The sequence below is a fragment of the Peromyscus maniculatus genome, chromosome 1, assembly GCF_049852395.1.
Source record: "Peromyscus maniculatus bairdii isolate BWxNUB_F1_BW_parent chromosome 1, HU_Pman_BW_mat_3.1, whole genome shotgun sequence".
Lineage (NCBI taxonomy): Eukaryota > Metazoa > Chordata > Mammalia > Rodentia > Cricetidae > Peromyscus > Peromyscus maniculatus.
Window position 1 is genome coordinate 126576778 of NC_134852.1, and position 23466 is coordinate 126600243.

General features: G+C 38.6%; 1 protein-coding gene and 1 pseudogene across 3 annotated transcripts in view; one reads left to right on the top strand and one right to left on the bottom strand.

Annotated features, from left to right (window-relative positions):
- Positions 1 to 23466, bottom strand: part of Pik3c2a (phosphatidylinositol-4-phosphate 3-kinase catalytic subunit type 2 alpha) — a 137465-nt gene that overhangs the window by 89282 nt on the left and 24717 nt on the right. For all 3 annotated transcript variants that reach the window (XM_076563618.1, XM_006992972.4, XM_015986485.3), the window contains one exon: positions 2565 to 3695. In XM_076563618.1, the coding sequence (XP_076419733.1) occupies positions 2565 to 3635 (1071 nt within the window). In that variant the 5' untranslated portion in view covers positions 3636 to 3695. The remainder of the gene's footprint in view (positions 1 to 2564; positions 3696 to 23466) is intronic.
- LOC102923455 (small ribosomal subunit protein uS15 pseudogene) lies at positions 8721 to 9175 on the top strand (annotated as a pseudogene).

The following is a 23466-nucleotide window of genomic DNA, read 5'->3' on the forward strand; positions in this document are numbered from 1 at the left end:
CCTCACTTGCCTCTTAAGAATGTGTCATATAAATGGAATTATACAATACATGGACAGTGGAGATTTTTGTTGTTTGTTCTGAAACAAGGTCTTAACTCTGGCTGGTCTAGCACTCACTATTAATTCAAACTGGCCTCAGAATTTGTGGCAATCCTCCTGACTCCTAATAATTCTTAGATTATAGACATTTGATGTATGAATGTATGAATTTTTAGATCTAGTTTCTTTCAATCAGTTTTGTTTGTTTTTCCTGCTAGTGGGCAATAAACCCAGAGAGCCTTGCTCAAGCATTTTACCACTGAGCTAAACCCTCAATTCCACAATTAGCATATTTTCAAGGTTTATATAAGTATCAGGATTTCTTCATTTTTTTTTCTAAGGAAAAAATATGCCATTGTATAGATATACCACATTTGTTAACCTGTTCATCAGTTCAACATTTGGGTTGCTTCTACTTTGAATCTTTATGAATAAGGAAGGCTACTATGAATAAATCTTTTTTTTTTGGTTTTTCAAGACAAGGTTTCTCTGTTTAGCCCTGGCTGTCCTGGAACTCGCTCAGTAGACCAAGCTATCCTCAAATTCACAGAGATCTGCCTGCCTCTGCCTCCTGAGTGCTGGGATTAAAGGCATGCACTACCACTGCCTGGCGAATAATTCATTTTTTAAAAAAGTGGATGAAGATTTTAAATAGATATTTCTCAGCATGACATGATGACCCCTGGCTGTAATCCCAAGTATTTGGGAAGCTGAAGCAGGAGGATTGCTAACAGTTTGAAGCCAGTAGGAGATACACAGAGAGTTCTATAGAGTGAGACTCTTTCTCATACAAATAAACAGGCCAACAAAATGATTGTGTTTGTATTTCTCCCCAAAAGGACAGTAAAACAAAATGGCCAGTAAAATAGTTCAGTGGTAGGAAGCTTGCTAAGCTTCCATAAGACCCTGGGTTTGATCCATAGTACCACAGAAAAGCAAATAAAAGCCATTAAAGAATAATCATCAACATAAAAAATAAAAAATAATAAGTGTTGGAACATAGAGAAAGCTGAACTTTCATATACATCACTGGTAGGAATGTAAACGGTGAAATGTTATGGAAAACGGTACACATAGTTGGGTATATCAGCACCTGTCTGAAATAGCAATCCTTAGAAGGTTGAGGAATGAAGAGCATGAGTTCAAGGCCAGCCTGTGTTACATAGTAAGAGAGACTCTACAACCAAAACCAAACCAAACAACAAACTATATACAAATGTACTCAGGTATATTGCACCCCTACTCTTTTTGAGACCAACTCTCACCAGGTAGTCCTAGTGGACCTGGAAACTGCTATACAGACCAGGCTAACCTCAGACTCAGATTTGCCTGTCTCTGCTTCTCAAGTGCTTATATTAAAGGTATGAACTACCATGCATGGGTGCTTTTCTTTTTTCATCCTTAAACATTTCCGAGATCTACAGATATAATATTTGGAATGGTATGTTTGTAAAGGAAAATTCCTAACTGTGCTTGACTCTTTTTTGAGCCAAGATATACTATTCCAGTTACCCCTTAACCAACAGCATCTCACATCTATAATTCCGGCACTTTGGCAGGCTCTAGTGGGAGGACCATTCCAAATTTGAGGCCAGTTTGAGGCTTGTCTCAAATAATGGAGATGGAGAGCACTAGATGCTCTTACCAATGACTAGGTTCAGTTCCTAGCACCCACATCGTGTCTCACAACTGTCTGTAATTCTGATGCCCTGTTCTGGCCTCCACATGCACTGAACACATGTGAGGCACAGACATCCAAGCAGGCAAAACACCCACACATATAAAATAAAAGTAAATCTTTAAAAAAAATGCTAATTAAAAAAACCCCAGAATTTAAAAAAACACATAAACTAGTAATAACTTTTACCCTACCATTCCATTCTTCTCCTTTATCAATCAATATAGGTATTTAAGGAAAAGCCTTTAAATGGCCCTTTTCCTGGCTCTCTGAAGTTATGTTTTTCTTTGTGTCTTTCACGATTAAGAACAAAAGAAAATTGTTCAAATTTGTATAATGGGTGACAGACAAAATTCCTGGCTTGCCCTGACAATAAGAGAAAAAAAAAAAAGGTTCACATACAAAATATTACAGAAAGACCAAGAATATATTCAATTCACCTCAGCGATGACAGATCTTCAACTAGGCTGATCTTGCTTGCTTGTTTGTGTTTTAAGACAAGGTCTCTCTATGTAGCCCTGGCTAGCCTGGTAATCACTATGTAGAACAGGCTGGCCTCAAACTCACAGGGATCCACTTGCCTCTGCCTCCTGAGTGCTGGGATTAGAGGTGAGTGCTACTAGACAGGTTTAACTAGGTTTTTATTTATAGTCTTACAAAAAAATAAGCAATTTTTCAGTTGACCTAATCACATTTAATCTTTAGCCACACAAAAAAAGAACCATAGCAGCCTTGGAGGCAACAAAAAGCAAGATTAAAAAAACTTCCCTCCCTCAACAAATGATTCACACAAAGATGTACTCTGTTTTCCTACTGAATTTAAGAAGTTAGCAAGCAGAGACTGTACCTGAGATACTTGGCCTTGGGCTGTTGTAAATTGAGCTGTTCGAATGTTTAAAGACTGGCTTCTTGTTACAGTTGCTCCAGAAAAGTGTTTTCCATTCACCTTTCTTTCTAGGTGACAACTTGCTGGAGATCTCTCTTCAAGAAGAACAGCATCCCAAGGATCCTCTGCTAGCAAAGCTGGATTCTTCTTCTCTTCTTCGTATTCTAACACCTCCACACTGTCCACCTTAGGCTTACTTAGAGGATCCAAGTCTAACCAGTCAAATTTACTGATGTCTTCAGACTTTGGAGATACCTGTAGATTGCAGACTGAAGCTTTCGAATTTGCTAACTCCAAATCAGTCCTTGCTTTCCCATTTTTTAAAAATTCTGATGTACTTGCTATTTTGTCAAATAGTTTTGCCATGTCAGGACTAACCAGTGGTCGATAGATTGGTAAACTTCCTTGTGGATGAAATGGTGTGGAAGGTGTCAAAGGATATGAAAAATACGGAGACTGTCCCGGAAGTCTTAAATATATAGGTTCTGTAGACGGAAAACTAGGCATCCTTGGATTGAAGCCATTCTGGAATGTGGCCTGTTTACTGTATGCTGAAGGATAAATAGAAGGTAAAGTATATGTGGAAGGCCCAGATAATCCAGGGGGCCACTGTCCTCTTTGAACAGTAGGTCTAAGATACAGCTGTGCTGAAAATGAAGGGCTCAGAACAGGAGTAACTGGCAATACAGGGGTTTTTCTAGTCTCAAAAGTGTCATCCAGTAATATCTTCTCAAGTTCAGCTTGGGTAAGCTTTTCTACATCAATATCTACTGCTCTTTTTTGGGAATCCGACTCAGGAAATACCATGAGATCATAATCCTGTTTGTTAAAACCTTGTGTTCTTTGTCTAGTGCTGCTAGACAGCTCAAAGCCTCTAGGACTGTCAGTCATTTGTCTATCCTTCTGCAGTTTTGCTAAGGCCTCTGCTTCCATCTGTAATGCTTCTGCTTTGTCCACATCTTTGGTTCTTGTTGGTTCCGGATGTGAAGATGAACACTGTTTAAATTCATTGTTGTTGGAAATCTGAGCCATGTCCACAAAACAGACCAAACCTCTTAATCTTTTTTCTTATAGCTTCCAAAATATCAGGACCTATACATAAAAATAAACATAACACTCAGTTAGATTTTCTAAATACAAATTTATTTTGTTTAAACCTATCCCTACTGGGTGTGGTGGCAGAAGCCTTTAATTTCAGCACCTCAGGGGAAGAGGCAGGCAGATCTCTTTTAGTTTGAGGCCAGAATGATTATTATATAGTGAGTTCCAGGTCAGTCAGGGATACATAGTAACATGCCATTAAAAAAAAAAACAACAACAACAAATAAATAAGTTAAATAAAACCTACCCCATATTACTTAATTTTTGAAGCCATTTACAAAAATGCACACCAATAAAATACAATAAAAGGTTTCATGAAATTCTAATGGAAAAGCATGTTAACACTTTATCCACTGTTGGGTTCAGAAGACACTTTACCCTACTTCCTGAGTTATCAAAATACTTGGCAGAGTAAGTGAAGTTAAAGAGGCTTCACGTCAGCTGTCACAACGCATGCCATTTCCCAGTGGTACACTGGCTTTATTCCTGGCATGAGATGACTTTAAGTACCATCCACATATTTCCAAGGCAGGGCCTATGATTATGCAACTAAAAAGTCAAAATAGTCATGATCTTTAGCTATTTATTATACTGCTCAAGAACAAACTTCTTAAAATAAACAACTCTTATTGATCAAAATCTATAAAAAACTTACTGAAGCTTTTTTTTAAACTCCAGAAATGTTTAAAATGTGTAAAGTATCAAAGCTTAGAACAGTAGGACAAGTTTTAAAATTATAAAAAGTTGTAATATTCCACTCAAATATTTTATTATACTTCAATTCATGACATAGTTTTGGGTTGCAAGATATTTGATTACACTGTGTAAAAATATGTCACTGTTATTGGTTTAATAAAAAGCTAAATGGCAAATAGGCAGGCAGGAGGTATAAGCAGAAATTCTAGACAGAGAGAGCTCTGGGAAGAAAAAAGAATTGCTAACTGGATAAAGAGGAAGTAGAACATGCAGGAGGAGAGGTAAAAGCCACAAGCCACATGGCAGCATGCAAATTAATAGAAATGGGTTAATTTAAGTTATCAGAGCCAGCTAGAAACAAGCCTAAGCTAAGGCTGAGATTTCATAATTAATAAGAAGTCTCTGTGTCATTTTTTTTGGGAGCTGGAAGCCCAAAGAAAAATCCATCTACAGTTTTGATTACACTTCTGTTTATTTGCAGTTAAATCAATATTATACTTATCCTTAAAATCTTTATTTTTATCCATGAAAGAGAATTACAGTTTATTTGAAGCCTTCTCCTTAACAGTAAATGAATATATATATATGACAGAGGTAGAAGAATCAAGAATTCAAGTTCATCCTCAGCTACATATGAGTTCAAGGCCAATCTGGGTTAACATGATGAGACTCTGTCCTCTGATTCCTGTGCCTTTTCTTCTGTTTCTTTGTCTTGTACAACTCTGATGTGATGGGTTTTTGTTTTAGCTTATATCTTATGTTGTTTTCTAAAGAGAGGCAGAAAAGGAGTGATTCAGATGGGAGGGGAGATGAGGAGGAACTGGAAGAAATAGAGAGAGGGGAAATTGTAACTAGGATAAATTATGTGAGGAAAAAAATCTATTTTTGAAGAAAAGGAAAACAAAAAACATGGAGCTGTCAAAAAAATGGGAAAAGGGTGCTAGAGTAATGGCTCAGTGGTTAAAAGCACTGGCTGCAATGGAATCGAATTGAAGACCCTGACATTAATCCACGCACATATGAACACCTGGTTTTTGACAAAGGAGCCAAAAGTATACAATGGAAAAAAGAAAGTATCTTCAACAAATGGTGCTGGCATAACTGGATGTCAATATGTAAAAGATTACAAATAGATCCATATCTGTCACCATGCACAAAACTCAAGTCCAAGTGGATCAAAGATCTGAACATAAATCCAGTTACACTAAACTTAATAGAAAAGAAAGTAGGAAGCACTCTTGAACGCATTGGCACCGGAGACCATTTCCTAAATAAAACACCAAAAGCACAGACCCTGAGCACAACAATTAATAAATGGGACCTCTCGAAACTGAGAAGCTTTTGCAGGGCAAAAGACACAGTCAATAAGACAAAAAGACAGCCAACAGAATGGGAAAAGATCTTCACCAACCCCACATCTGACAGAGGATTGATCTCCACAGTATATAAAGAACTCAAGAAACTAGACATCAAAATACTGAACAGTCCAATTAAAAGATGGGCTAAAGAGCTAAACAGAGAATTCACAAAACAAGAACTACAAATGGCTGAAAGACATTTAAAGAAATGCTCAACATCCTTAATCATCAGAGAAATGCAAATCAAAACGACTCTGAGATACCACCTTACACCTGTCAGAATGGCTACAATCAAAAACACCAATGACAGTCAATGTTGGAGAGGATGTGAAGCAAAGGGAACACTCCTCCACTGTTGGTGGGAATGTAAACTTGTACAACCACTGTGGAAATCAATATGATGGTTCTCAGAAAATTAGGAATCGAACTACCTCAAGACCCAGCCATCCCACTCTTGGGCATATACCCAAGGAATGCTGATTCATATCATAAAGATACATGCTCAGCTATGTTCATAGCAGCACTATTTGTAATAGCCAGAACCTGGAAACAACCTAGATGCCCATCAACAGAAGAATGGATGAAAAAAATGTGGTACATATACACAATGGAGTACTACTCAGCAGAGAAAAACAATGAAAGCATGAAATTTGCAGGCAAATGGATGGAACTAGAAAAAATCATCCTGAGTGAGGTAACCCAAACCCAGAAAGACAGTCATGGTATGTACTCACTCATAAGTGGATTCTAGATATAAAATAAAGAACAATCAGACCACAACCCATAGAACCATGAAGGCTATATATATAGCATGGAGGTCCCTAGGACGACTGTGGCTTATAATAAATTTCGGTTTTACTCAATTATTGAAAAAAAAAAAATAGCCAAATGAATGGAAACACATGAACTATGAACCAAAGGCTGAGGGGTCCCCAGCTGGATCAGGCCCTCTGAACAGGTGTGACAGTTGATTGGCTTGATCAGTTTGGGAGGCAACTAGGCAGTGGGACCAAGTCCTGTGCTCATTGCATGAGTTGGCTGTTTGAAACCTGGAGCTTATGCAGGGACACTTGGCTCAGTCTGGGAGGAAGGGACTGGACCTGCCTGGACTGAGTCTACCAGGTTGATCGCAGTCCTCGGGGGAGGATTTGCCCTGGAGGAGGCGGGAATGGGGGGTGGACTGGGAGTAAGGGGAGGGTGTGGGAGGGGGGAGAATAGGGGAACCCGTGGCTGATATGTAGAACTGAATGGTATTGTAAAATAAAATAAATAAGCCGGGCGGTGGTGGCGCACGCCTTTAATCCCAGCACTTGGGAGGCAGAGGCAGGCGGATCTCTGTGAGTTCGAGGCCAGCCTGGTCTCCAAAGCGAGTTCCAGGAAAGGCGCAAAGCTACACAGAGAAACCCTGTCTCGAAAAACCAAAAATAAATAAATAAATAAAAAATAAATAAATAAAATAAAATAAAATAAAATAAATAAAATTATAAAAAAAAAAAAAAAAAAAAAGGACTGGCTGCTCTTCCAGAGGATCCAGGTTCAATTCTTAGCACCAAGGGGATGGCCCACAACTAACTGTAACTCTAGTTCCAGAGGACCCAATGCCCTTTTCTGGCACTCTGAATATACCAGGTACTAAAGTGGTATACATACATGCATACAAAACACTCATACACATAAAATAAAACTTTTAATTCTTATTAATTTTATTGTCATCATTTTTATCCATATGAATGTTTTTCCTGCATGCATGTCTGTGCACCACATGCATGCCTGGTACCCATGGAGGTCTACAAAAAGCACTGGATCCTCTGGAGTTGGAGTCACAGATGGTTGTGAGCTGCCATGCAGGTGTTGAGAATGGAACTTAGGTCCTTTGCAAGAACAAGTGCTTTTAAACCACTGAGACATCTCACTAGCCCCTAAATAATTGTCTTGTTTTTTAATTAAAAAAGGAAGAAAGGAAAGAAGGAGCTATATGATCTTTTGCAAATGAAAATGTTTCAATGTCCCTTATTTTAATTTTAAAAATACAAAATTAAAGCTGGGCGGTAGTGGTGCACACCTTTAATCCCAGCACTCAGGAGGCAGAGGCAGGTGGATCTCTGCGAGTTCGAGGCCAGCCTGGGCTACAGAGTGAGTTCCAGGAAAAGTACAAAGCTACACAGAGAAACCCTGTCTCAAAAAAAAAATAAATAAATAAATGCCAGATAAAAGATAAAATGCAATATTTATCACAGAGGCTGTAGCTACCTTAAAATTCTCTAAAATAGGGCAATTACACCAGTCAATCAATCTTTTTGTTTGTTTGTTTGTTTGTTTGTTTGTTTTTGTTTTTGTTTTTTGAGACAGGGTTTCTCTGTGTAGCTTTGTGCCTTTCCTGGAACTCACTCTGTAGCCCAGGCTGGCTCTGCCTCCTGAGTGCTGGGATTGAAGGTGTGCGCCACCACCGCCCAGCCTAAGTCAATCAACTTTTTGACACTATTTGTATACTCTAAAACAAAAGCTTTTAATTTAAAAGCTCCTAGACATTCATTTACAATTTAAATTTAAACTTCAGGAAAAATAAAACAAGTCACTCTTGTTACTCATCTAAATGCTTTCTGATCTTAACAATTCAAGGTACTTAGTCAAGCATGGTTGGTTCCCTGAACACTGAGGATGATGTTCTAGAGAGCTCCAGAGTAGGCCAGCCATGAGTTACCAGTCCAGCTTGTACTATACAGCCAGACTCTGTCAAAAAACAAGAACAGGGACAGTGGGTTAAGGTACCTACAGGCAAACCTGCCAACCCAAGTTAAATTCTCAGTACCCACATGTTTAAAAGAAAAAGCCAGTTCCTGAAGAGAAAGCCAATTCTCGCAGGTTGTCTTCTAAACTGTCACATACACACAAACAAGATACCTAAGCAGCAATGGTTGTAGTTCAACAATAGGCACAATTTTCTTTGCTGTCAGTTGCCATCATGGTTTGCATGCAGGCTCCTTGGAAGGGCCTGTCCCAGTTGGCTCTGCTCTACTGCTCTACTGCCTACATCCCCAACCCAGCTGAAGGTGACACCTGACAGTGTCAAGAATCAGACTTACAAACTGGCCAAGAAAAGCCTGACAGCCTCAGAAATTGGTGTGATCATGAGGGGCTCATGGTGTGCCACAGGTCTGTTTTGTAAATGGTAATAAAATTTTAAGAAACCTCAAGTCCAAAGGCCTTGCCCCTGATCTTCCTAAGGATCTGTACCATTTGATTAAGAAAGCAGTTGCTGTCTGAAAGCATCTTGAGGATCAGAAAAGATGATGATGTTAAATTCTGCCTGATTGTGATAGACAGATGAATTTCATTGGCTTGTTATCATAAAACTAAGCAGGTCCTCCCTTCAAATGGAAGTATGAGTCATCCATGATCTCTGCACTAGTGGCATAAATCTGTCTTAACTACTCAAGCAATAAAATCACTTAAAAAAAAAACCCAGACATTATTCTAATATAACAATGATATGGAACCGATTATACTACTATTTGAAATAAAATTATGAACCTGGGAAGACAGCTCAGTCAGCAAAGTACTTGTCACAAGGGCCTAAGTTTGACCCCAGCATCCATGTAAAAACCCAGACATGGTTGCACAGGCTTGTGATCCCAGCATTGAGGAGGTGGTTGCAGGTAGATGGATCCCCAGTGCTCACTAGTCAGCCAGCCTAGCCTAAAGAGCTAATTTCCAGTGAGTGACCCTGTCTCAAAAAGAAGATGAAGAGCACTTGAGGAAGATTACCCAAAGTTGACTTCTGGTCTCCACCCCGCCCCTCCACCCACACATTTATGGAAATTGTAAGTATTAATGCTTCATAAAAATCATAGTAAGTACTATCTATGCAGAGCTAGAGATACATAGATGCCATCTGTCACACAGTATATAAGCAACGTAATCCTCACAAAATTTACCAAGTTCTATTGCTAGTATTTCTGGTTCACAAATGAAGAAACATAAGCACAGTTACATAATATGCCTAAAGTCAGAGCAGGTAGGTGCTGGGAAAATGGCACAGCAGTTAAGAGCACTTGTTCTTTCAGAAGACCTGGGTTTGGTTCCCAGAATTCCCATGGTGATTCACAACCATCTATAGCTACAGTTCCAGGTGATCCAACACCCTCTTCTGATCTCCAAGGCACCAGGCACACACATGGTATGCATACATACATGCAGACAAAGCATTCATACTCATAAAATAAATAAATCTAAAAAGTAAAATAAAAATAAACTTAGAGCAGGTAGCAAGTGCTACCTGTGGGATGAAACCAAGTACTACTAATTTACATGATATACTTTTAAATTACTTGGAACCAGTATAGGCTTAAATCATCATAACCTATCCACCATAACTATCAAATTTCTTCCTCATTCTTGAACTATGTTTTCCTGCACTGGTAAATTTTGCATCAGTCCTATCATGAGTCAGTTAACACTGCTATTTAGTTATAACATTCACAATTTATCAGTTAATTTACCATCAACAAATGACAGGCACATTCACTGAGGGCAAGAATTTTTCCTTGCTTCTACAATCAGATTTCTAATGGCCAGATATACTCTTCCTTTTATTAAAGAGAAGCTCAAACTAGAAAACAAAAATCAGGCAAAAAGAGCTCATTTATTAACAATTCACCTTTTACTGGGGGAAAAAAAATCACATGGTTGGGTTTAGAATAAGTAGGGAGAGGCAATTATCTTGAAAACTAGAAGGAATATGGCAACAGAAAACTAAAAATAGGTGTTCCATCTCTGTTAAAGACTGAAATACCAATAGATAAAAAGAGAATATTTTATCTCTGATTCATGGGAAGGGAGAACTCATTTAAAAGGGAAGCCAAGTACTTTGGTATTAAGCACTAATTTGTCACAAAAAGATAAAATGGAAGATACAGAATGCACAGAATTTAAATGACATTTTAATATTTTTAACAATTTTATTAATAAAAACAAATGGATGAAATAATTTTAACAATATATTTTATTCTAATATATCTAAATTATCACATTACAAATAATCAAAATAAAAATGAGTACAGTTTTTTCTTCTTTTAGTACTGAATCTTTGAAACTTGATGTTTATTTTATACTTACTCATCACAAGTGAACTAGTTTACCTTTGTTTTAGGTTCTTTGATACAGAGTTTCACCTAGCAGAGGCCAGACTTAAACATTCTATGTAGCTAAAGATTAATTTCTAATCCTCCTGCCTCTCTCTTCCAAGTGCTGAGATTACAGGTCCGCGCTACTGGGATTAGAGCCCTGCATCACCATACCCAGCAAATTAGTTACATGTGCACACAGTTCAGAATCATAGTTTAAAAGGAATGGTTTGGGTGGGGGGAGGCAAACAAGCATCATACCCTCTGCACATTAATGGAATGTATGTTTTATTATGTTTTATTAAACAGTTCCCAACATCCACCTCTTTCCTCAAGCCAGAAAAGCAATTAAAATGTTTATTATTTGGGAAGAGAACAGATTTTCTTTTTATTTAAGTCTAAAGATAATCTGTGGTCTTTACATAAAAGCTATCTTATCTTTTGTAACTTATTATAATTTTTATTTTTTTACAGCACAGGAAATCAAACCAAAGACATGTAAAGCAACTGCTTTACCATTGAGCTATATCCCCAGCCCTCTTCATAACCTTTGTAGTTTTAAAGTATGTAACTTCTAATTAACAATATTCTAGAATTATAAACTTAACATTCCATAAACAATGTATTTATGGCTGGAGAGATGGCTCAGTGGGTAAGAGTGCTCGATCAGAAAGAGAACCCGAGTTCAAATCCCTAGCAAGCACATAAAAACTGAGCATGGAACTGAGCATGGTGGCACACGCCTTTAGTCCCAGCACTTGTGAGGCAGAAGCAAGCAGATCTCTGTGAGTTCGAGGCTAGCCTGGTCTACAAAGTGAGTTCTAGGACAGCCAGGGCTACACAGAGAAATCATCTTGAAAAACCAAAACCAAACAAAACAAAACAACAAAAACTGAACATGGTAGCATATGCCTATAACCAGAACATTGGGGTGGATATAAGCAGACACCAGAAGTTTGCTAACCAGCCAACCCAGCATAAACAGGGAGCCTGATTCAGGCTCAGTAAAAACTTTTATTCCTCAAAATAAGGTGGGAAAGTGAAAAAGAAAGGCAACTCATGACACACTCTGGCCTCTGTATATGCATGCACAAATACACACACACACACACACACACACACAGAATGCATTCACAATCAACGCATTCTATAGGTGGTGACTGGAGAGATGATTTAGCAGTTAAAAGTACTAGTTGCTTCTGCATAAGACCTAGGTTTGATTCCCAGAACCCACATGTGACTTATAACTAGCTCTAATGCTAGTTCCAAGGGATCCAATGCTTTCCTTTGGTCTCTGAGGGCACCAGGCATGTAAGAGGTGCATATGCGTGCATGCAGGCAAAATACTCTTAGCCATAAATTTTGTTTTAAGCAGGGTGGTGGTGGCGCACACCTTTAGTCTCAGGACTCAGGAGGCAGAAGCAGGCAGATCTCTGTGAGTTTGAGACCACCTTGGTCTAGAGAGTGAGTTCAAGGATGGTCAGGGCTTTACACAGAGAAACCTTGTCTGGAAAAACTAAACAACAAAAAAATTTTTTTTAAATATATTTAGGTGTAAGAAAAGTCATAAGAGCCGAGTTTATGTATAGCTACTGCATACAGAAGGCCTCCCTAGCTTGGTTCAAAATCTATAACCCATATGAAATTTTCATAATGTTTGGGGGTACATACATTAAAAAAAAAGATTTATTTTTATTTATGTACACCACTGTTTGGCAACATACATGCATGTATATATACTGCTTGTATGCCTAGTATCCACAGAGGCCAGAAGAGGATTTCAAATCTCCTGGCACTGGAGTTATAGATAGTTGTAAACTTCCACATACATGCTGGAAACTGAATTGAATTCTCTGCAAGAACACTAAGTACTCTCAACCACTCAGCCATCTCTCCAGTCTGGTACATAAACATTTTAATAAATAACGTGACAAAGGAAAGCACCATGAAATTTGTTCACTTCCTCAATGATGTTTCCTAGATGCATAATAAGCACCCTGCACTGTTCTCAGTGATGAAAAGCAAAATAAAGAGTTTAAGTATAAAATGTCTGTGGAAAGCAATAACCCAAGAAGAAAGAATTTCCTACTTACAGTGTGCAGCAGGAATTAATCTTCCTAATATATAACAGAACCATTAGGGAACAAAATTGACAACAATGTAGTAAAATGAAAGAGTCTGAGTAAGCAGTTCACAAAAAAGTAAAGATGCCTAATACACTTGCCCTTATTGAGACAACAGAAGTTAAACTATACTAAACCTTCATATCAAACTATATCTCCAATTCATGAAGGAGAAAATAATGAACTAAGAAACTATTTTATAAAATTTAAAAATTTACAGTAAAATAGATGATGAGGTTAATAAAGATCAGAGAAGAAAACAGTAACATATAAATATACATCAGGAAACTGAAGTATCTGGCAATAATGATCAAGCAAAAAAAAAAAAAAATTAAAATCAGTGTGGTAGCACAAGCCTGTAACCCCAGAACTCAGGAAGTAGAGGGAAGAAGGTCAGGAGTTCACGATCACCCTCAGCTATGTATTTATTTTATGGGTATGAGTATTTTGACTGTATGTATGTCTATGTACCACATGCATGGAATGTCCATATCAGCCAGAAGAAAGCATCAGATCCCCTTGGTACTGGAATTACAAACAGTTGTTAGCTGCCATGTAGGGGCTGGGACTCAAACCACAGCATCCTCAGCTATATATAACAGAGTCCAAGGTCAGTCTGAGCTACACGAGAACCTGTCTCAAAAGCAAAATACTTAAAACAAAATACATATTTTAAATAAAATATGTGCTTATTATGGTAGTTATCTTAACTGGTGATGAGAAGAAGGGAAGCTCCTTCCTCTAGTGAAGGTATCAACAACTCATACTTAATGGGAAACCTTGAAATTTTCCTTATGTTCATAAACAAAAGCAGAATGCCAACTATCACCTTAATTCAACATTTTAACCAGTTCTAGACAGTACAGTAAGGTAAGAAAAAGAAATAATGGATCAAATAGGAAAAATCAAACTACTGGTTGACTATTCTCTATCTGAAATGCTTGAGACAAGAACTATTTCACATTTTAGAATATTTGCATATTGAGATGTACCCAAGTTCTAAACAGGAGCATATTTAATATACACCTTATACAGAGCCCAAATATAACTGTATATTTTTTCTTCTCACTGTTTTGTTTTATGAGACAAAATTTTACTGTATTGCTTAAGCTGGTCTTGAATCCATGGAAACCCACCTCCCTCAGGCTCTCAAAGTCTGCTGTAAACCACCAAAATCTTTGTAACTTTGGAGATTTGGGAGTAGTACTAGGGATTGAGTTTGAGACCTCACATGTGCTAGGCAAGCTCTCTATCCCAGCCTGGGAGCTACCTTAAAGGGACAAACTGTAAACCTCCCATTTCCTTCTAGTGTACATGAACATCATGTGCATGCACTGTTTTTCAAAGCCATATGATCCCTTTTAGTTGGATCAAAATACATTACTCCTGGGAGAAGTATACTTCATGTCTGCTTGGGAAGTAGATATACTGGCCTTGAGTTCAATAGAGCAATTTTGCTAGAGATAAAAAAGAAAACCTAGGTGACATTTATGTGCATCTAAAGACCTAAAGACATGAAAGCAATTGATACTGCCCTCATAGAATGTAGAAAATGAAAAGAGAAGCAAAAGAGAAATCTAGAGACCCAATAGAGTAGGAAACAAACTGGAAAAGAATGGTAGTGAAATAGAGGAATAAAACGCTCTAATGGTCATTATTATCAGAATCTAGAGAGTCAGGATAAAGACTGGAAAAAAACACATGGGGAAATCTAAAGGCTTCTCAGTGACTTTATGAGAAACAGACTTATTGAAATACATTCTCCTAAAAGTTCACACTTTTAATCAAAGCACTTTGGAGGCAGAGGCAGGAGGATCTCTAAGTTTGAGGATAGCCTAGTCTATATGGAGTTCCAGTACAGTTAGGACTACATGAAAACCTGTCACAAAAATACAACAAAACAAAACAAAAATTCACTCAGACCATGCGTAATGGCATATGCTCTGTAAATTCAAGACCAACCTGGTCTATATAATGAGTCCTTATCTCAAAAAAAAAATTTAATTAAGTTAAATCCACACTGGAGAGATAGCTTAGTACGTAAGAGTATGCATTGCTATTGAAAACAACCAGAGTTCAGTTCCCAAAGAGAAATTATGATATCCAATGCATCTATGTCAAGTAGCTCACAACTACCTGTAGTAAGATGTGTGAAGTTAGTGTCAAATCAATTTATTACATAGATGGTACATTCTTTAAGGAAGTAAAGGGTTATGAAGAGTTGTGTGTTTATCTCATGTATTTCAGGATGGTCTTGAACTGATTCTCCTGCCTTTACTTCCTGAGTGCATGGATTATAGGCACTAGTCCCCATGTTTGACTGAAGCAAGCTTAATTTTATATACTGTATAAATAATTTAGCCTTGTGTAGAAAGAAGTCTATTTTGACATACCTGATAGGAATGCCATTGCTTAGTGGAACTGGCCATCTAGAACAACCAACTATATGACTTGGGATAGGAAAAACTCTGGGTAATAGTGTGATCTAAATTCAACCTGGAGACTGAGTTCAACCACATGGGCACTCTACCAACCATGCCTATGAAGTGAAGACATACTGAGAAAAAGAATCCGGTTCCTGAAATTCATGTGAAAATCCCTGGTTGCCGATACTCCATGCATACTGTTACACACAGATACTGAGAGCATAACACATTCTGACTTCATGGGGAAAAAAACTACCAGAAGTTCCACGTTGGGAACACTCCTGGACTTTGCTCTACATGCTCTTTTCCTTGGCTGATTTTAATCTACCCTTTCCCTGTAATAAACCATTAACCACAAGTATAACAGCATTCAGCAAGTTTTATGTATCCTAACAGATTATCAAACCTAAGGGTAGTTTGGAGAACTCTTTTTCAGTGTGCAGTTCATGTTTGACATGAGGGTAGTCTTATGGGCATTATGCCCTCAGAGGTGAGGTAATAATAAAGACAGTAAGGCAGATCTGAAACACAGAAAGACAGGAGGCAGCACTGAAGAACTTCCTGGAGACAGGACAAGCTGGTTAGTGAGGCTGACAACAGAAATCTATAGAATCATGTTAGTGTTCAGAATCCATATTTTGCTGATGAGATGTCATGGTTCTTCTCCAAAATTATTTTATCTATTTATTGCAGTTTGAGTAGCTCTATGTAAGTTTTAAATCCTCTAGATCAATCTAAATCAGCTCATATATTATATAACCCTTGTAATAGACAACTACAAAGAACCAAATAAAATTGACAGCAGGGCATAGAGCAGTTGTTGTCAACCTGTGGGTAGCAACCCCCTTTTGGGGGGGTGGTGTCAAACAACCCTTTCACAGGGGTCGCCTAAGACCATTAGAAAACACGGATATTTACCTTTATAGTTCACAAAAGTAGCAACCTAACAGTTATGAAGTAGCAACAAAAATAATTTTATGATTGGGGTTACCACAACAGGAAACGTATTAAAGAGGATTGCCAGATTAGGAAGGTTGAGAATCACTGGCATTGAGGCTCACACTTGTAATCTCAGTAGTGAGGAGTCTGAGAAAGGAGGACTGCCATAAGTTCAAAGCTACCCACAAGCTTACATATAGAGTTGTAAGTCAGCCTGGGCAAGGAAGACAGAGATAGACTTCATGCACAAGAATTTACCCTGTCTAAAAAACCTCTACTATTCTGTAGAAAATGGACAAATAAAAACAAAAATGGATGGCTTGGGATATAGCTCAATAGAAGAGAGCTTTGCCTAGCATGGAAAGGGCTGTGGGTTGCTTGGCAAAAAAGAGGGAGAGAAATAGGGAGACACAAGAGACAAACAAGCAGATAAAATGAAGGAACTTCCTATGACTTGGAGTAAGGATGTTGGCAATGGAAATGTTAGAAGTCATTTGATTTAAACAGAACATGCTAAGTTTAGCCAGTAAGTGAAATGGAAAAACAAAAAAATCATTTAGTCGGGGAGGTAGATGCTATTTTTATTTTTAGTACTGAAACAAAATGAAGCATGGGAAAAACTAAGAAGAGTTTCCCCCAAGATTCTTCATGATCTTAAAGACAGGGAAAGCCAGCATGGTATCTCACACTTGTAATTCTAGCAATCAGGAGGTTCACTATAATTTTAATGCCAGCTTGCTCCATCTAGAGAGTTCTAGGCCAGCCAGGCCTACATAGTGTAACCCTGTCTCAAAAGGAAGAAAAAGCAGGTAAGGATTTCCAGAGCTCCAGTACCTGCCAGGTCAGAGACAGTGAGATGGCTCAGTGGATAAAGTTCTTGCCACATAAACTGCAAAGAGAGGAGTATGGAAGTTCAAGAATGGAGTGGGAAGCAACTAATCATACCTGTATTTTAATTAAATCATACATGTGTATGAGGTGTGTAGGGGTGCTCATGCCATAGTACTTTGTGAGTTGGTTCTCTCTTTCCACTACATGGGTCCCAGGGATCCAACTCAGGTTGTCAGGCTTGGTGGTTAAGTTTCTTTACCCACTAACTCATCTTGCCAGGCCAAATATTTAAAGTTTCAAATGTTTTGTATAAGTATATTAATAAAGAGCTTAAGTCTTCTATCTTGGCAACAAGCAATGGCTATACAGTAATCTAATAAGCACCAATCACTGTTCCACTCTCAGCCCTTAAGAGTAACATTTTGAACATCCAGAATATAGCCACAACAACCTTCTGTGTCTAGACAAGGGTCTTACTGCGTATGAGTAGGAGGGGGTCAAGGAAGAGAAGACACAGTCACAGAAAGAAGCTTCTTCTGAAAGGCAACATGCTGACCACAAAGTTTGCACTCTAACTTGGTTTCCCAGCAGAAGTACTTAGTGGAGATAATTGCTGAACTATGGACTACTTTTCTATTCATTCATTTGACATGAATCATTAAATATACCTTGACATTACCAAAATTTCAACATGACAAATAACAGTAAACCTTTTGTGCTAAATGTTATGGTATATGCCTCCATTTTCAACATGGCTTAAAAGAGGAGAAAAATTAAAACTGAGAAACACAACTAAGAATCACAAAGTAAGGAACAGTAATAAACAAAAACTGAGCCAAGCTGGGAATGTGCTTAGTTGGTAGAGTGCTCACCTAGCATGCGTGAAGAATATATTTATTTGTATATATGTGTGTGTGTGTATTTGTGTCCAACCATTGAAATGAGCATCGATATGCTCCCAACACTAAGAAGTCCAAGCCCATGAAAAGATGCTGAGCAATATCAGTCAGAAGGAAGATGCAAATCAAAACCACAACCAGACACACTTCAAACCTACTTGACAACTATAATTTTTAATGGAAAATATGAAGTAGTGACACATATATGCAGAAACTGAAACTTTCATATTTTGCTGATAAGGGTTGCAAAATGGTGCAGCCACTCTGAAAAACACTTTTGTGTGCTTCCTCTAGAGTGTGAACATAATTATTGTTTGAACCAGCAATTCTACTCCTACTCAATAAAACTGAAAACAGACATATTTACACATCAATCTGTGTAAGGACACTGTGCTGACCAAACAGTGTGTGATCTTAGTATAAGCATCATTATTTACAATAGCCAATAGATGCAATAACCAAATATCGATGAATTGATATACGAAATATGGTATATGCATAGAACAGAATATTATCTAGTCATAAAAAATAATGACAAATACTGTACTATAGATGATCCTTAAAGACATTATACTAAATGAAATAAACCAAACAAAGCAAACAAAATATGGTATCATTCCACTTACAGGAAATATCTAGAATAAGAAATTCGGAAACAGGGTTGGGGATTTAGCTCAGTGGTAGAGTGCTTGCCTAACAAGCGCAAGGCCCTGGGTTTGGTCCTCAGCTCTTGGGGGGGAAAAAGAGAGAAATACATTAGCTGGGCGGTGGTGGCGTACACCTTTAATCCCAGCACTCGGGAGGCAGAGCCAGGTAGATCTCTGTGAGTTCAAGGCCAGCCTGTTCTACAGAGTGAGTTCCAGGACAGGCTCCAAAGCTACACAGAGAAACCCTGTCTCAAAAAAAAAAAAAAAAAAAAAAAAAAAAAAAAAAAAAAAAAGAGAGAGAGAGAGAGAGAGAGAGAGAAATTCAGAAACAAAGTAGAGTAATGATTATCATGGAAAGAAGGGGCTGGTAAGATGGAATAGTTACAGTTTAATGTGCAGAGTTTCATTTTGCAGTGATAAAAGTTTTTTTAAATAGACAGTGGTGATAGACAGCATTGTAACTAATGCCACTGAACTATAAATGAGCAAACCTCCCTCTCTACCCCCTCTGTGTGTGTGTGTGTGTGTGTGTGTGTGTGTGAGAGAGAGAGAGAGAGAGAGAGAGAGAGAGAGAGAGAGACAGACAGACAGACAGACAGACAGACAGACACAGAGAGAGTATCTAAGACTGAGATTGACTTGAGGGTATAGTTCAGTAGCAGAGTTCTTATCCAGTAGGTACAGGCCCTGGGTTCAAGTCCCAGTATCATGTACCCACTGGGTCCAGGTTCACATGCTTTTAATCCTAGCTCTCAGAAGACTAAGAAGGAGAATCAAGAAGTTAAAGGCCAGCCTGATTTACACTAGACTCTAACTCAAAACAAACACAATCTTTCTTCTTTCTTTTCTCCTCCCTTTTTGCTGACAGGATCCTCATTTAGCTCAAGTAGCAAAGGATAACCATAAACTCCTGATCTTTTTGCCTCTATCTGTCGAGCACTAAGACCACAGGTGTGAGCCACCAAACTTGATCTCAGAGCTCCACGAAAGCTAGGCAAGAACACTAGCAATGAAGCCAGATCCCCAGTCCCGCATCTCTGTCTAGCTGCTGTGGTTCCAGTTCTGTGACTGGTGTTTTCCATGTTCCATGAAGTGCTTACTTTGGGAGCACAGATGTCTAGTTAGATGAATTTATGGGTTTTATATATTAAAACATACCTCAGTAGCTACAACTAGAAAAAGAAAATCAATTGCAGTTAGTGGGTGTGGTGGTTCACACCTGCAACCCTAGCACTTAAAAGGCTGGGGCAGTAGTAGTGCCATGAGTTCAAGGCCAACCTAGGCTACAGAATGAAACCATAACTCAAAACAACAACAAAAGAGCAACCACTGTCAAGCATTTTAATACACACAGAATTCTAGTCTAAGAACTTCATGGCAGAGCACTCATCTAGTATTCTAGCATGCAAAAGGGGAAGGGGAGGAGGTCTAGTCAGACAAAAGTGGATCATTCCAAGCCAGGTATGGGGTACACAACTGTAATTCCAGCATTCAGAGACCAAGACAGAAGGACTGGGGGGTCTTCAAGTCTACCCTGGGTTACCAGTGAGAATCCTCCCTCCAAAAAAAGAGAGAAAGTACAAATTGTGTATTCCCTGGAGCTAAAAAAAAAAAAATCACCCTTTTCCACTTAGCACAATAGTCTAAAACAGATTTATGCATTAAACTATAAAGTGTTTATCAGAACAGTCATAAATTCTACTATGAACAGATAAAGTGACTTAATAAATAAACCAATGCAGTTACAGCCACTCACAGCACTGTGGTTTTGTTTCTAAGAATAGTTAGGTCTACTTCAGAGCTTATCTTGTAGGAAGAGCATACATGTTTACTTACTCTCCCAAACTGAAAATAGAACATTTGAAAAAAGCATTTTCCTGATTCCTAATTAGACTGCATTTTTTGAAACATCACTCATGTTCTAGTCCCTTCTCACCAGAAGGCATTATCAGCATGATCTCCTCTCATTCATTTTCATATACTTTCACCTGGAAAGAAGGTTGTGGTTTTGCTTTGTTCTCTCATTACACAGTGGAACTTTAATAACGATTTCTTAGACACATGTGGCCCACAATATAACTCTAACATTCATGAGGCAGAGACAGTAGGATTACTCTAAGCTCAAGCCCAGCACAGGCTGGCTACACTGTGAGACCATTTCTTGAAAAAAGAAAAAGGTAGGTGGGTAGGTGGGTGGGAGGGAGGGAGGGAGGGAGGGAGGAAGGTCGGTCAGGTGTGCATACCTGCAATGCCAGTACTTGGTAAGTAGAAGCAGGAAAATCAAGAGTTCAAGGTCATCTGTGACCATAGAGCAAGTTCAAATCCAGCCTGGGCTCTGTGACCCTATCTCAGAAAAATATTGTCATATGGATTATAATTGGTTTCTCCAGGCTGGACGATAAACTTGCTCATCTTTTAATAAACACTCCAAAACTATGCTACATGTGAACATTAAAACACCAACTTAAAAAACAGCGAAAAGAACACTGGGCCAGCACTGGATTCAAGCAGTGCCTTCTAGACACTATGCTACATAAGTCAAAATATATTTAGGCCTCGTTTTCTTCTCTAAGGAGACAAGATTATTTACTATTTATTTGAATAATAAGGTCTTGAGGAATAAAAGCATTAGTTAAGCTATAATCAGCAATCAATGCCAACATCAGGCTTTTATTATTGTTGGTTTAAGTCAGTGGTTCCCAATGCTGTAACACTTTAATACAGTTCCTCATGTTGTGGTGACCCCCAACCATAACATTATTTTCATTGCTACTTCATAACTAATTTTGCTACTGTTATGAATTGTAATGTAAATATCTATGTTCTCTGATTGTCTTAGGTGAATGCTGTGAAAGGGTTGTTCAACACCCCAAGGGGTTGCAACCCATAGGTTGACAACCACTGGCTTAAGCTATCTACTTCTAGTGTTTGTTTCTAATAAATCTCAATGTACACCACTTGATTCAATATTATAGTGGATACAAATTATACACTACTTGATTGTTTCTATAGCATAACTGTTAAGCTAGGTATGTGTGTGCCTGTAATTCCTTGCACTTAGGAGGCTGAGGCAGGCCAACAGTTCCAGGACAGCCTGAATTGCATAAGATAATGGTGCTCTGTGTCCATAATGCAGCACTTGGAAGGCTGGAGCAGGAGAACTACTCCAGTTCTGGGCCAATCTGAACTAAATTATAAGACCCCATCTCACAGTAAGAAAGTATTACTGTTTAACAGTAGGGATGTTGATTAAAGAGTATTTTAATGTATTCTCAAAGTTAAGAGATAAATACAAACAGCTAAGCCAACAAAAATTGATTTTAAATTTATTTAAAACGTATTTTTAAGCCGGGCAGTGGTGGCGCACGCCTTTAATCCCAGCACTCAGGAGGCAGAGGCAGGCAGATCTCTGTGAGTTCGAGGCCAGCCTGAGCTACCAAGTGAGTCCCAGGAAAGGCGCAAAACTACACAGAGAAACCCTGTCTCAAAAGAAACAAACCAACAACAACAACAAAAAAACGTATTTTTAAAATTCCATTTATTTTATATCCAAATAGCTGAATTTAAATTTTTAAGAAATCCAAGGTGGGTTATAGTAGTGCCTGTCATTCTAGCACTTGGTAGATAGAAGCAGTAGGAGCTAGACTTCATGGTCCTCCTCAGCTACAATCTGAAGCCAGCATAGGCTTCATGAGGACCTACCTACAAAAGGAAAAAAAATCCAGAAAGCAGTTCACAGTTGTATTTATTTCTGTTTTAACTGTCAAAAAATGTCTCTGTGTACATCTCATTTTTTTTTAAATCTACCACATCAGAAACAACACATAGGCTGGGTGTGGTGGCACATGCCTTTAATCTCAGCAGTCAAGAGGCAGAGGAAGGCAGAGCTCTGTGAGTTTGAAGCTTCTCTGCATGGCAAATTCCAGGCCAGGGCTACACAGTAAGACCCTGAGTGGATAATGTCCCAAAAAATTAAAACAAAAATCCTAATGCCAGGGATGGTATAACATACCTCTTAGTAAGTTTGTTGGATAACGAGCTCCCCCGTCCCCCCCATACAGGCTATTGCTATTGCTCTTGGTTGCCAACCAGAACAAGGTAATAAGACACTATTGCTGAAGACACCAAACACTTCTGGTTGTAGGACATACAGAAATCAAGCTACAGCTGAGCTGGAAACTTCCTCCTTGCTGCCTCCTTTTTACCATGTCAGAAGGCATTATGCAGGTTACTGGAAAAGTCATCAACACTCTTACTCTGCTGTGAATCCTGTAAGCTATAATACTAACCTCTGGCTAAGATGTGCCCACTGGTGCAATAGTGGTATTGCTGTTGTCTCAGTTAGGGTTACTATTGCTGTGATGAAACACCAAGACCAAAAGCAAATTGGGGAGGAAAGGGTTTATTTGGCTTATGCTTCCAAATCACTGTTCATCATTGAAGGAAGACAGGACAGGAACTCAAACAGTGCAGGAACTTGGAGGCAGAAGCAGATTCAGAGGCCACAGATGTGTACTGCTTACTGGCTTGCTCAGCCTGCTTTCTTACAGAATCCAGGACCACCAGCCCAGGGGTGGCCCCACCCACAATGGACTGGACCTTCCCACATCAATCACTAATAAGAAAATGCTCTACAGGCTTGCCTACAGCCAGATCTTGAGGAGATACTTTCTCAATTAGGGTTCCCTCCTCTCAGATGACTCCAGCCTGTGTCAAGTCG